Below are 16,113 nucleotides of genomic sequence, written 5' to 3'. Positions count from 1 at the left end.
AATAATAATTAATGTGTGTGTGTGTGTGTGTGTGTGTGTGTGTGTGTATATATATATATATATATATATATATATATATAAATTGTATTTTCTAAGAGTTGCTTTGTGGTCTAAGATATGGTTTATTTTAGAGAAGGATCCATGTGCTGCTGAGAAGAAAATATTTTTAGTCACTTATGGATGAAATTTTCCATATATATCTGTTTATTCTATATTATTGTATTTTTTTTTTAGTTCTATAGCTTCTTTATTTAGTTTTCATTTGGAAGTCATATTCAGTGATGAGAGAGGCATGTTAATGTCACCCAGTATTACTGTGTTGTGGTCTGTTTGATTCTTGATATTGAGAAGGGTTTTTTTGATAGATGCTCCATTGTTTGGGGCATAAATAGTTAAGATTGTTATGTCTTATGATGTATGATTCCCTTAAAGCAATAGGAAATGGACTTCTTTGTCCCTTCTGATTAACTTTGGCTTGAAGTCCACTTTTTCTGATATGAGGATAAAAACCCTGCTTGTTCATGAGGCCCATGTGAATAATATTTTCAATAATAAGTTTTCAATGATAAGATTTTTTTCCCCATTCTTTTACCTTCAGTCTGGGGATGTTTTTGCCTATGAGGTGAGTCTCTCAGAGACAGCATATTGTTGAATCTTGTTTTTCAATCCACTCTATCAATCTACATATTTTGATTCATGAGTTTAAGCCATTTACATTTGATGTTATTATTGAGAAATGATTTTTATTCCCTGTCATTTTTATTTATTCCAGGTTTTTAATTTGAATTTTATTCTCCATTGATTCACTGTTCTTTTATTGTAGTTCCTTTCTTTGCTGTTTTCACTTTTATTTTTTATTTATTCTTCATGAAATATTTTATTGAGTATGTTTTGTAGTATTGGCTTTCTAGTTGTGAATTCTTTTAACTTTCGTTTATCATGAAGGTTTATATTTCATTTTTTAATTCTGAAGCTTAATTTTGCTGACTATAGTAATTTTGGCTGGTATCTGTTTTTTCAGAGCTTGGTATATATTATTTCATGACCTCCTAGCTCTTAGCATCTGGGTTGAGAAGTCAGCTGAGGTCCAAATTTTTTTCCTTCTAAATGTGACCTATCATTTTCGCTGGCAGCCTTTAAAATTCTATCCTTATTCTGTATGTTAGGCATTTCATAATAATGTTGATGTAGGTCTATTGTAATTTTGCATATTTGGTGTCCTGGAAGCCTCCTATATTTGATTTTCCATTTCATATTTAAGGTTTGGGAAATTTTCCAATACTATTTCATTGAAAAGATTGTGCATTCTTTTGGTTTGTATCTTTGATCCTTCATCTATCCTAATAAATCTTAGGTTTGGTCTTTTCATGTTATCCCATATTTCTTACAAGTTCTGTTCATGGTCTCAACATCTTTTTTCCGTGGTCAACTTTATTTTCAAGATTATATATTTTGTCTTCATGGCCTGAAACTATCTTTTAAGTGGTCTAGTCTGTTCGTGATGCTTTCCATTGAATTTTTAATTTGGTTTAATGATTTCTTTATTTTGTGGATTTCTGCTTGGGTTTTTTTTTTCCCCAGAATCTTTCTTTATTGAAGTGATCTTTCACTTTCTGTGTTTTCTCCCTGATTGCATTCCTTACATTGCCTTTTACTTCATGGATCAGTTTAACTATGAACATTCTAAACTCTTCTCTGACATTTCTTCCACTGTGGTGTAGATGGATTCTGTTATTGAAGTATTTTGGTTTGTTTTGTGCAATTTCTTCCCTTGATTTTTCATGTTGTGTGTGTGTGTGTGTGTGTGTGTGTGTGTGTGTGTAACCATCTAATGGTATGAATCTGAGGCAGTTGAGTTTCTAACCTGAAGACTTACAGCATCCCTCAAGGTTTCTGGTATCTCACAGTTTAGAGGGAGACAAATAATAATAATAATAATAATAATAATAATAATAATAACAACAACAACAACCAATGAAAACAATATACAGCATTAAACCAAATATTTCCTACTATGAGATATATAATGTTAATTGTCACAATAAATAGAAATGATGTGATCAGTTATTGCCCACAGTAAAATAGTAAGTTGCAAAAGGGTTTACCATTTCAAATGGTGAACAGGAAGAGAACAGAAGTGACGTAGTATGAGATGATTATGAGGGAGGAGAAAAAAATAGAAATAAAAAAGGAAGAGTAAAAAAAGAGAACAATAGAGATTGGCTGTTAGCAGAAGAAAAGAGAGAAGGAGAATCAAAGGAAACAGAAGTGAGAGAAAAATATATAAAATAAAATTTTTTTTAAATAAAAAGAATACAAAACTGAAATATATTAATCAAACATCCTAGTCCTCAAAATACTAATTCATGAAAAATAACAGCATTCAAAAAATGCTAGAAATGAAAGACAATAAACAAACATGCCGTCCATGAACCATTCAGGTCACAGTTAAAATAGGAAAAAATGAAAAAAGAAAAAAAAATCTTGATGAAAAGTTAAAGAATTGTTTCTGTTGGAGTTCCAAAAATTCTTGGCTTCCCTTCTCAGCAGTGATATGTGGGGTAGGCTGCCTGTGATGTCTGCTCCATCCTCAGTGTGAGTTCACTGGAATGTGAAAGGAAATTCTATAGACAGAGATCCTGGAGGTGGGGTTTAGGCTTAGGTAGGGTCCAGGTTCTTCATTCAACTGCAATTGGTTTGAAGATCTTAAATCAGTACACCTCCAGGACCTAGCAGTTGCTGGTCCACGCTGGGGGCGTACACACTAGGGATCTCCCCCTGGGTTCCACTCATGTGGCAGAGGAGCCAATCTTTAGTCCCCTCAGTTATCTGAAGACGCCACGTTTCCTGGTCTTTTGTGTTCAGTCTCCAAACTCAATCACTTCTGCTCCCACCCTTTTGAATTTCTGGCTGGATGCATCTCTCCCAGCTTGTCCTGTGAGCCACTGGACTCAAGGTGGTTGGGGGAGAGCTGGGTGTATTTCCATGACCTGTATTGCCCTGTTTAAACCCCTCTCCGTGTCTGATTTTCTCCCCGTCACTTAGGCACTCTCTCTGTCATGTAACGTGGGCTAGCCAGGCCTGTATTTTGGTCTCAGCTCAGGTTTGCCAGGAATTGGTTCCCCCATCTGCCGGCCCCTATGACACAGCTGCAAAATAGTTGCTTTTTCTGTTCTCTGTGGTAGCCTAGATAGATGCAAGCTTCTTTCCTGCACAAGGATATTATTTGACACACCTTTCGGGTTAATTGGCAGTGTTTTTGATCTCTGAGCTCTCTGTATCCAGACACGCCACAAGCCTCTTAAGAATGTGGACTCCTTTTCTTCCCTTCTTCCTTCATTTTGCTTGCAAGGGGATTGCTCAGGCTGGTGCTGATGGTGGCAGGGGTGGCAGTGGTCCTGGGAATTTCTTCCTCATTTTATTATATCCAACCTCCTGAATCCCTGGTTTGCTTTGTATGTCCAGTATTAATTCCCAGTAAAATCCCTTCTTTTTCCTTCACCCACTGTGCTCAGAAGTTGCCCATCTGCTTTCTTGGTTTCACACCACACAGCAGCCAGGAAAGCAACCTCTTCTATTCTGTCATCTTGAACAATCTGTCTCTGTCTAGATTTTATCACCTGTTTATTTGATGCACCAACACCAAACCACCATAACATTACAGGAAGTCCTTCCATTTTGTCTTTTTTAATTATCTTGGCTATTTCAGATCCTTTAATTTTCACATGCTGGTCAATTCCTACTCAGCAAATAAAACTTGCACATATTTCTATTGGAATTAAATTGAATCCAAAGATCAATTGGATAGAATTGATTAAAAAAACAGTAAAATACTGAGTTCTCCTGAACTTTGGAAAAAGTAAATTTTGTCATTGATTTTGGTTTTCTTTAATTCCTGGAAGGAATGTTTCAGGCTTTTCATTTTATAGGTCCTACACATATTTTTTTAAATATAAGTCCTACACATATTTTTTTAAATATATCCCTACGTATTCAATTTGTTAAATGTTATTGTACATAGTATTTTCTAACTTCACTTTTAAATTGTTTATGATTTGCATATGAAATTACAATTAATTGTGTATACCTCATATCTAAAAATCTTGTTAAATTCACTTTAATTTCCATAGCTTTATTATAATACCCTAGTTTTCTTATTATTAAATTATTTATTCTATTTGTTACACACAATGACAGAATACAATTAATTTCATATTACACATATAGAGCACAATTTTTCAAGTCACTGTACACAAAGTATTTTCACACCATTCATGTCTTCATACATGTACTTAGGGTAATTATGTCTCACTCATTCCACCATCATTCCTACCCCTTTGCCCCCTCCCTTTCCCTCCTTCCTCTTTTCCCTATCTAAAGTTTCCACTCCTCCCAAGCTACCCTCCAATCGCCATTATGAGTCAGCATCTTCATATTAAAGAAAACATTCAACCTTTGGTTTTTGGGGATTGGCTTACTTCACTTAGCATTATTTTCTCCAACTCCATCCATTTACCTACAAATACCATGTTTTTATTCTCTTTTAATGCTGAGTAATGTTACATTCTGTATACAAACCAAAGTTTCCCTAACCATCTACTGACGGGCATCTGGGTTAGTTCCATAATTAAGCTATTGTGAATTGTGCTGGTATAAACATTGATATGGCCGTGCCCCTGAGTATGCTGTTTTTAAGTCCTTTGGGTATAAACCAAGGAGTGGGATAACTGGATCAAATGGTAGTTCCATTCCAAGTTTTCCAAGGATTTTTCATACTGCTTTCCATATTGGCTGCACCCATTTGCAGTTCCACCAGCAATGTATGAGTGTGCCTTTCCCCCCACATCCTCGCCAACACTTACTGTTTTTGTATTATTGATAGCTGCCAAGGAGGGCAAAAGACTTGTACACTAAAAACTACAAAATACTGCTGAAATAAATTTAAGAAAACATAAATAAATGAAAAGACATCCTGTGTCCAAGGATTATAAGACAATATTGCTAAAGTGACACTACTACTCAAAATGACCCATGGGTTCAATCAAATCTCTGTTAAAATCCCCAAATAGTATTTTTTACTGACATAGAAAAAAAATTCTAAATTCTATATGGAATCTCAAAGAACTCAGAAATAAGCAGAACCACTTTGGTTATATTTTGAAGCACTCACTCAATTCCTGATTTCAAAACTGTCATGTTATGGCAATCAAAATAGGGTGGTACTGCCATAAAGACAGATTTATCAGACAATGGAACAGAACAGAAAGTCCAGATTAAACCCTCAAATATACTGTCAATTGAGTTTTAATAAGAGTGCCTGGATCATTTAATGGGGAAAACAGTCTTTAAATGGTGTTAAGATAACTGGTTATCTACTTGTCCAAGAATGGATTTGAAAACTTACCTTAAGGCACACACAAACATTAACTCAGACTGGATCAAAGACCTTTTAAACATAAGAGCTAAAACTATTTAAAAAAGAAAACACAGGGGACAAGAGTTGTAGCTTTAGATCTGGCTTTTTTTTTTTTTTTTGGATATGACACCAAAAGCCCGTACATGAGAAGAAAAAAGTAAATTAACTAGAATTTGTCCAAATTCAAAAATTTTGTACTTTAAAGGCCACTATCAAGAAAATCAAGAGCCGGTACACAGAATGGTAGGAAATATTTGCAAATCATATATTTGATAAAGGATTAAAATTAACCCAACTGAGCCTCTGGCCTTAACTTCCAATTGAAAAATATGGGATAAAGGAACAAGTTAAATATTAATATGACTAAACAAGCAGACAAATATAGAACATGAGGCATTCTAAAAGACAAACAGTCTGGTAGGGTAAGATTTAAAAAAACGGAAAAGAAAACAAAGGGCAGCATGTAACCCTTGACTGAATCCTGGATTGTGGCTCGGGCCGGGTCTGGGGCTGGGGTGAGAGAAGTTTGAAAGACATTCTTAAAATAACTGGGAAAACATGAGATTGTGTTTTAAGTGTGAGAATAGCATTGTAGTTATACAGGAAAATGTACTTATGTTAAAAAATGTATATTGAAATATTTAAGGATAAAGTGTGGATATTTGAAACTTAACTTTTAAATGGTCTGCCAGAGAGAGAAAGAGAGAGAGAAAGAGAAATGTTAACACTGTCAAATGTCAGCAGAAGGTATATGGGTGACTATGCTACTCTTCCTTCCTCTTTTCTAGATGTGAAAAATTTCAAAATAAAAAGGTTGGAATAACAAAGCTATGAGCCACTAAATCATTAAAAAAAAAAAAAAAAAGAGCTGTGGATATCTGAAACTCCATGGAACTCTTGTGGAACTGCTTAAACTCAGTTCTGCAAAGCTCCTTGTTCTTAGTCACGGTGCAAATGGTATCCCCTGGAGTCACATAATAACACCAAAAAGGCACAGTGGTTATCTCATGTTGAGACAGAAAGAAAACAGAATATGCAGAATTGGTTGGGGGAAAGGATAATATATACTATATACATTATACAACATACACATTTACTTTTAATTGTATATAATTGATAAAATTACTTTTTTTTAAAGAGAGAGAGAGAAAGAATTTTTTAAAATATTTTTCAGTTTTTGGTGGACACAACATCTTTATTTTCTTTTTATGTGGTGCTGAGGGTCGAACCCAGCGCCCCGCGCATGCCAGGCGAGCGTGCTGCCACTTGAGCTACATCACTATCCCAATAAAATTACTTCTTGCTAGGCTCTAAGCAACTCAGTGACACCCTGTCTCTAAATAAAATACAAAAAAGGGCTAGGGATGTGGCTCAGTGGTCAAGTGCCCCCGAGTTCAATCCCTGGTTCCAAAAAAAAAATTACTTTTATGTAATTGCTACTATCAATTTTAGAGTATATAGGAGGTATGATGATTGGGCCAAAAGTTAAACAGAAGCTGGGTGTGGAAGTGCACACCTGTAATCCCAGTGACTCAGGAGGCTGATGTAGGAGGATCACAAGCTCAAAGATAGCTTCAGCAATTTAGCAAGGCTCTAGGGAATTTAGTGAGACCCTGTCTCAAAATAAATAATAAAGAGAGTTGGGAATATGGCTCAAGTGGTTGAGCTCCCTTGGGTTCAATTCCAGGTACAAAAAAAAAAAGCCAAACTGAGTCTCAAAAGTGAACCAAAAAGTGCACACACCTGGATTGATGGATGGAGGGGGTGGAGGTGGGAGAGGCCGGCCTTCTTTAATGGCAAGTGTGCACTGCTTTGCTGATTGAATTGCATTAATGAAGTCTTCATGCTGCTGTCTCCAGTTAGATTTCCTTACAGGTTGATGCTGTAAGAAACCAACCAATATTAGTGTAGGCTATATACCCCTCAGTTACAATTTCTTAAAAAGCTGGGATCTGAACTTATAGAACCAAGACTGAAATTCGGAGAAAAAGGAGAATTTATTTTTCAAAAGCTCTATTTAAAGAGATTTGGACACTATGGTCATAAAGTCTGCAAGTCACAATAGTAGTAAGGAAAAACAAAAATAAAAATCTGGGGCTGGGGAATGTAACTCAGTGGTAGAGTGCTTTCCTAGCATGCATGAAGCCCTGGGTTCCATCCCCAATGCTACAAAAAATAAATAATAACAATGATCAGAAAAACAAGCTATACAACTTTAAAGGAAGACAAATGGCAAGATTAAATGTGACTTTCTTAATTGCTAAATTTAAAACCACTGTAATGAAAGCATAAACAAGATTTTTTTTTCCACATCTGGAAAGTATCTGAAATATATTTGGAAATCTAAGTGACCAAGATTATAAAGAGAAGGATAAAGGCAAATTATACTTAAATGACATTACAATGCCTTATCAAGCAAAAATAAAACCACAGAACTGAGGAATGGGCTTCAGTGTACTTACTATAATAAAGAACAATGAAGAAGATATTGCTAGTACCTGGGAGTGAGTAGTCTTCCTCACTGTAAGAATGTCAGTGCCCTGTAATCTTTGCTTCAAGGAGTTGAAAGGTTTACGCTTTTTGTTGAAGAGTTTTCTACATATTGGTCCATGTCTTTCCTAGACAAGGAAGGGAAGGGATTGGAATTTTGAAAATGCACGTTACAAAGTTTTTAATCCCTAGGTGTACTTACTTCCACTCTCCCCATAGTGACTGGCTTGCTCCTTCAGAACCTACATTTTCCTTAACTCTCAGACCACAGCAGATCAAATCTAGTTGGTTCTCTTCAACCATCTTACATGGAACTAGATAATGTGTTTGGTCAAAGACAATACAAGGCCCTTTACAGCTCCTTGGATCTTGATCATCTCCCAAAGGCCCAAGCCTTAAAGGCTTGGTCCTCAGACTGGTGCTACAGGGAAGTTATGGAACCTAGAGATTAACCCCTCCCTAAAGCAGGAGATCTTGAGGTCATTTGCGGCATATCCTTAAAGAAGATTGTGGGACTCCACTCCCTTCCTTCCTGCTTTCCTTTGCTTCCTAGCTATGAGGTGAGTGGTCTTGCTCTAATACATGCTTCTACCATCACGATGTGCTACCTGCCTTGCCACAAGTCCAAAGCAACAGGGCCAGTTGATCATGGTCTGGGTCCTCCAAAACGGAGAGTCAAAATAAACCTTCTCTCTCTACCAATGGATTATCTCACGTATTTTGTTAGAGTAGTGGAAGGCTAAACACAACAGCTACAGTCTGTTGCGTTGTCCAGACTCAACAAAATACAGACTATAAAAATCACTGCGTCTGGTTAAACTGAAGGAGAGAGATCAGATCACTTGATCAAATGTTGCTCCCTGTAGTCTGGAGATAAGCTTAGGGAGTAAAATCCAGAACTTCCAAAACATACTTGACATTTAGTGATCCCTCTCCGTATGAACCTCCTGGGTCTCACTACTCTCAGGAGGTGCAGCTCCAAGCTGGCAAAGGTAAGGGCAGTGCCCTGGTGAATTAGAGGGCCAGAGCAGGTCCTGTGAGCTTCCCCTCTGGTTTCAAGGAGCTATAAGGCAGGAAAACTAAAAGAACAGATATTTTATTTTTAAAATCCCTAAGTAAAACCCACCAGTTTATTGTATAGCCTCCAAATGTAGATTCTAGTCCAAATCCTTTATGTTCCATGAAAATGTCCTTGATCTGAAATGTCCTGACCAATGATTGTCTTGTCATCTTAGTTTTTTTAAAAAAAATAATCTTTCTTGGGAATCTTTACAACGTTGGGGTCTATCATCTGCTTGACCCCCTAACTTTGAAATAAGCTTTTATTCAACTTGATAGCCATCAAACCAGGGAACTTGATACACAGCTTGAATTTGGATCAGGCCTTATATCCATATATTATTTTGTTCAAATGGTCTAAAAACCCTGAAATTGGAGGGCTCTGTATACGTGGCAAAGCAGAAAACAGGAAGGCTAAAGGACTTGTCAGAATAGTGACAAATTTGCGGCTAAAAGCCAAGTTTCCAGATGCCTGAAATTCAATGCTCATTCCTCTAGACTAGCTAATTTCCCTGGTGTTTTGGCCTTGAAATTTGAATTTTTGATGCTTAAAGAAAAGGCGGAAGAGCCAAAACCTCTCAAGGGATAACCGGCTGTGCCAAGACCCTTCCATCTGGCATGGTTTTAGGAAGACCGTGGTAAGTAGGGTCACTTTTCAACGTGGCGGCGGCAGCCTCCCTCAGTGTCCTCCAGGCCTGGCAGCCATAGGTGATGCTCTTCTCTTTCCTTGTCTCCCCTCCACATCTGTCTTTAATCTTGGAACCACCACCTCCTCACTGACTTGACAGTTCATTTAACTTCAACGAAACACATCTATACAAAATGTCTTCATGTTTACCAGAACATCTGCTGCAAAGCGTCTTCCACAGACTTCACAGGGAAATAACTCCTGATTGCCATCTGCATAAGATTCAAGAGCACATTATGTTAGTTTCATGGAATTGCCTGGCCGAGAAGTGACTGACTGGAGGTGACCTCAATAGCCTGAGGCACTCGGTCTTTTCCCTCTCCACCTCTGCTTCCTCCTCTTAAAAGATCCTTTGTAAACTCACCTGTTTTCCTTTCCTCATATAAACTTCTCACTTTACTAAACAAGTAAATTCCATCACCTTTAGTCAAACCAGAGTCTGTCTATTAGGTGTTTCAGATATTCTTAAATAGCTATGCTTAAGACCTAAGTACAAAGTCAGTACCTTAGCATAAGGTTATAAATGATCCAACATCATCATCTTTGGGATTCTTTACTCGGCTGAAGGCCTAAGTGCCTATGATAGCCCCGGTGCCTCAAAAAGCCCACAGTGAGGTGCTCAGTTAGTTCTGGTTGAAGGTGTAAGCCAAACAAGAACTGAATTTCTACCATAGGGCCACTCACTCATTCAATAAATCAAATATCTACTATATGCAGCTCTGTGGAAATCCTGAGAGAGAAACCATATATGAGGTTCAGCCTAGAAAAATAGAAAGATGGCTGAGTGTGGTGGTACATGCCTATAATTCCAGAGACTCAGGAGGCTGAGGCAGAAGGATGGCAATTTCAAAGCCAGCCTCAGCAATTTAGCAAAGCCCTAAGCAACCCAGTGAGAGCCTGTCTCTAAATAAAAATAAAAAAGGGCTGGGGATGTGACTCGGTGATTAAGTGCCCTGGGTTCAATCCCCAGTACCACAAAAAAAAAAAAAAAAAAGGAAGACAATTTTTTTAAGTGGTTAGAAAAGTATCAAAAGAAAAACAAAATTCTGAAGGTTTAAAAATTTCTCATATATATAACTTCCTTTTGGTTTCTCTGCCGTATGTAAAGATTTTAAAAAGCAGTTTGAGGTAGAATCATCACGTGGGCTTTACAAATAAGGGAACAACCAGGGACTGAACTGGAAGTGGAAGAGTCACGTAACACAGGTGAGAAGAGAAGAAGGGAGTTTGATTTTAAAGCTGAAAGTGGATGCCTGCAATGGAAAGGGAACCATGTCAAAGATTCTATGCCGAGTAGCCTGGGGGTGGGGGTGGGGGTGGATTGTGGCAGAGAGAGAAGGGAGCTGAGGACCATGCTCAGCTCACAGGCAGAGGGCCTGAGAAGACGTGGGGCTGCGGATGGAAACAGGGAGCTTGAAGGAAGGCCATCTTAGGGAGGAAAATGACCTCAGCCTTGGAAGCACAGAGTTGAAATCGAGTCATGCAGCCAGCAGGAGGGAAATGGGTAGGTCAGGGTCAGACACACAGATGCAGGCTTTGAGGAATGAAGTCAATGCAGAGACTGCCAGGGAAGGAGTCATGGAGAGAGAAGTGCAGAGAAGATCCTTGGGGGAAACTCACATTGAAGGGCCAAGAAAAGGAGGACGACAAGCCAGGAGAAGCAGGAGAGAGCAGGGTCATGGAAACCAGGGGGAGACAATTTGCAAAAGGAAGGTCTGGTTAACAGGAAGCAGATGGTAGCCTGCTGCAGACGTTGTTGATTTAAACAATTTTTTCTCACTTCTGTTAATTGGTATCGTATTTTCAACTCGGGTCATCCACCTCAGCACACACGAAGATCTCTCTCCCCCACTCTTCTTTGGGCCTCTGGACTCTAAAACTGGGTCTTAAATTTTACTTTCAGCAAAGTTACCCCAACCCTCCACATGCTTACTTGTAAATAAAAATGTAAAATGTTGCTTTTTCTAAAACACTTGCAAAGGATAACTCTTTTTATGAATATGACTAACATTTATATGTTCTCCTTTTCCCAAAACTCCTTCTCTATTTATTTGTCCTTCACAGCACCCCTGAAAGACAGCGTTGGTACTATTTTAACAGAGAAGAAAATGGAGACTCAAGGTTGGGTGATGTTTCTAAAACCTCAGGTAACATTGAGACCTGAACCCGAGTCTCCATCTACAAGTATTCAGACTATAAATTCAATCAGCACTATAACTATAAATCTACTATGTCAGCATGTAACCTTCAAAGCAACTAGAAATTCCTAGAGAATCAATGACCTTGGGTTTAAATCAGTGAGTTTTAATTAATTCAAACAGTATAAAATAATGACAGATATGCCAGGTGCAGGGGCACACCCCTATATAGTCCCAGCTTTTTGGGAGGTTGAGACACGAGGATCACAAATTTGAGTCCAGCCTCAGCAATTTAGCAAGACACTGTCTTAAAAAAATACATAAATAAAAAGAATTGGGGTTATAGCTCAGTGGTAAAAGCCCCTGGGTGCAATCCCCAGTACAAAGCAGAAAAGACACAATAAGATTCAATTCAAAACTTGGATACAGACAGACTACTACATGCCCAAGTTTGAAGCTTGTCTATTTCCTTGCCAGCGAAACTGAGCGTGGGGATCAAAGAGTTGCATAGATTATGGCACCATACATTGAATCACATGAAAATCATTACAACCTTAAAAGAACCCTTTGCAATAACCAAAATTCCCTCAGTAGGTGAATGGTTAAACTGTGGTATATCCATACCCTAAAATATTACACAGCAATAAAAAGGAATAGTACTGATACTTGCAACAACCTAGCTAGATCTAAATCTTGAGGAAAAAAAGTCAATTTCTAAAAGTCATATACTGCATTATTCTATTTGAATGTCAGTCTCAACATATAAAATTAAACAGATGAGAAACATTAGATTGTCGAGGGATAGGAACTGCTGTGACAGGGGTAGAATGAGGGAGATCTTCACATGATGGAATCGATCTTTATCTTCTTTGGTGGTAGTGGTTATGCATATTTAAATGGTATAGAACTGCTGGGCACAGTAGCTCACATCTGTAATCCCAGTGACTTGGGAGGCTGAACCAGGAGGTTTGCAAGAACTTGCCTTTTATTTTAAAAAAGGCTGAGGATGTAGCTTAGTGGTACAGTCGCTCTGGGTTCAATCCCCAGTATTAACACACACACACACACACACCAAAAAAAAAAAAAAAAAAAAAAAGTTTAGAACTAGAAACACACATTGTACCAATGTCAATTGCCTGCTTTTGATGTGGTACTGTAGTTAAGATATAACTTGGGGAAAATGGGGTAAAGGACGTATGAGATCACTGCATGCTATTTTGCAACTTTTTGTGAAGCTGTAATCATGTCAAAAAAACATTCAAAATTACTATCCAGGGGTCATCAAACTAAGCCTGTGGGTCAAATCTGGGACTATGTTTTGTAAATAAAGTTTTATGGGAGCAGTCATGCTCATTTGTTTAGTATCTATTGTTGCTTTTACACTACACAGCAGAGTTGTGCAGTTGTAGCAGAGACCACATGACCTGTCTGAGCAAATAATCATATTATTTGGCTCTTTAGAGGAACAGACTAACAATTGAAAAATAAAAATATAACAATTAAAAATGCTCTGTGAGAGAATAACATGGAAAATGTTGATAAATTTTATGCATTCATATATTTACAAGGGAAGTCTGAAAAGACATATGCACACACAGAAACTACCTCTGGGAGTAAGAATAAATGTGATTATTCTTTAGTGTCCTGCATTTTCAAGTTTTTTTTTAATACAAAGAGTATGCATTACTTTTTTTAAAAAATCAGAGTTAATGAGTAACTTTCAAAAAAATGTATTAGAACACCTTTGATAGAAAATGTCTATAACAGTACCAACATTCCTGTCTTCCCTTCCCTTCATACTGGGGATTGAACCCAGTAACATTTTTACAACTGAGCTACATTCCCAGCTCTTTTTTAAATTCTAAATTTTCAGATAGGGCCTTGCTAAGTTGCTGGTGCTGGCTTCCAACTTGTGATCCTCCTGCCTCAGCCTCCCAAGTTGCTGGGATTGCAGGCATCCACCACCACACACCTGGGATCAACAGCTATCTTTTCCCCCTCTACTTGGATTCATACTTAGTCAACTATTATGGTGGCTATTCTTTTTAAACATTTGTTTATGATACTTGAAAATTTTTTAAATGAGGAAAAAAGTTATTTTGCTTACCAAATCAAAAATAAAATCAAAAATAAAACCAAGCTTCATAAATATCTGAGCTCAAAAGCTTTATAAGAAACAAAGATAAGGAGGAATAGAATAAAAAAAAGTTCGACCACTGACTTGATTCTGATTAGACACTCCCTTTCTGAGCTGGAAGTTAAAAATGCTTTTAGAGATACATGGCATGGGAGAGAAGGAAGATAATGTCTTCATTCACATGTCAACAAAGAATTCTTAGGTTCTCTGCAGTCCAGAACATGCAAATATTTAGCAATATCAATATCTTCCATGGCCCTATGGCAAGGGGCTGCCACAATGCCTCAATTTATCAACTAAATCTAGGGAACATAAGTCATGAAATAAGAAAAGGAACTAAAAACCATTCAGTTTGGATGACAGAAAGAATGCCCCATTTAATTTTACTCTCTCTGCCAAGCTCCAATGAAACTGCAGTCAAGGGACAAAGCGGCATGGAAAAAGAACCCAGAGGACAGAGAGGAAAGTTAACAACAGAAAACTGGGATCTAGAAAGATGTTAGACATGGTAAGTGACATGGAAGACTTAGAACTATTTCAAAATCTGTTTCCCAGGGGAGAACTGAGAACCACATTACACTACAGAAGCCAAGTCATAGGAACCCTGGGGCACCATGAAGCTCTATAACTGGTGCAGGTGAATGAGGATGAAGAGTGTCAAAGTATGAAGAACCAAGAGGAAATTTGAACCACCATCCCCCACATCCCGCGGGGAACCTCTGGATGACTGCTCGTTTCTCTAGCTGCCTCTTCTCTGGAAAGAAGGTCTGCACACTGACCAATGCAAGGGACAGCTGAAGGTGTGGGTACTACAGCAAAAACAGGCAGCTAGGTAGGTACAGATACTTATTCACATATGTGACCTTCTCATTGTGGTAATTAGGTCCTATAAAGTCACCGAATCCCTGAATTAGCAAATATGGAACCACTGCTCGGAAATGCAGGGTTAGGTTTCTGTGGATCTCAGGTCAAACAAAAAAATATTTGACAATGGATCAATACAAAACCTTACTTAATGTGTGTTCCTGTTTAGAGACATCTACTTAATATATATTGATGACCCAATAGCATTGAATTCATGCCAACTAGCATTCATGCCTGAATGAAACTTACCTAACACACGTGCCTTTAAGGCACATCACAGCCTGGTGCTTAGGAACACTAGATGGCACTTCAGCATTAAGCTTGGCAGCCATTTTAAACAATGAAATCATCATCAAAAAAAAAAAAAAAAAAAAAAAGGTACCAAGAATGGAAACAGAAAAAAAAAAGGAGAGCTAAGTCGACAAGTTGACCCTGAAAAGAGCACTTGTTTACAATATGAGACCTTAAACCTGAGGGCACACCTTGTTTGATCTCATTTGGGAGTGTTTATTGGGTTCCTTTTTTACGACTATGTATATCTCCAAAAAAGACTGTAAAAGTGCCTTGAGTAGTTTTGGGTGTTAGAAGGAAATTTTAGCCAGTGGTAGATTTGCAAATAGAGAATCCGTGAATGAGGACCAACTGTAGGTGCATGTATCTAGATGTACATGTATGTGTCCATATGTAAATTATAGTGGCTAACCTCACAAAAAGTTACACTGAAAGCAGAGAATACTACATGCCTCTTCTTCCTCTCCTAGGCTTCCAGAACTTGTCTGCCAGACCCTTACCTTCAAGGCAGAATTGAATTAAAACTTCCCTGGTAATCTAATCATCCAACTAGGAAATACCTGAAAATACTGACCTTAGATGAGCCCTACAACCCATTCTACAACAAAGCTCAGTCTATTCAATGCTACTTGGCCATCAGTGCCAAGACATGTCTTTCCGTTCTTAGGGTGGTATATCCAAAGAAATCTGACCAACGTTCTGTTCTCTGTTTGGCTCATTTGACCATGACCCAATGAAGTTTCTGCTCTTTCCATCTTTATGTCAAGGTGTGCTAAGGATGTTTATCTCATCCCACAAGATTGTATGTTAATCTTGAGACGGGAATAGATCATGGTTAGCTCAGAAGCATAAGATATAACCCCCTAAGCACAGTTCTTCAGATCCAGACTGTTTCCAGACAACTAAAATGTTAACCAACTTGAGTTCCTGGTTCAGAAGATACAGTTTGGGCTACGGGTGATGGGTAGAATAAAAATATTAGCAAACTTGTTGTAATTACTGTGACTTTATTCTCCAGAATAAGATCAAA

General features: G+C 37.8%; 1 protein-coding gene across 1 annotated transcript in view; it reads right to left on the bottom strand.

The window, feature by feature from the left end:
• Positions 1-16,113, bottom strand: part of ZC2HC1B (zinc finger C2HC-type containing 1B) — a 44,023-nt gene that overhangs the window by 25,321 nt on the left and 2,589 nt on the right. Inside the window, exons 2-4 of the mRNA XM_081295389.1 lie at positions 9,804-9,865; positions 7,915-8,034; positions 7,160-7,298 (exon numbers count right to left, since the gene is read on the bottom strand). Coding sequence (XP_081151515.1) covers positions 7,160-7,298; positions 7,915-8,034; positions 9,804-9,865 — 321 coding nt within the window. The remainder of the gene's footprint in view (positions 1-7,159; positions 7,299-7,914; positions 8,035-9,803; positions 9,866-16,113) is intronic.

Source organism: Spermophilus citellus (assembly GCF_964194105.1).
Source record: "Spermophilus citellus genome assembly, chromosome: 5".
Classification (NCBI taxonomy): Eukaryota; Metazoa; Chordata; class Mammalia; order Rodentia; family Sciuridae; genus Spermophilus; species Spermophilus citellus.
This window is presented reverse-complemented; position numbering and strand designations above follow the sequence as displayed.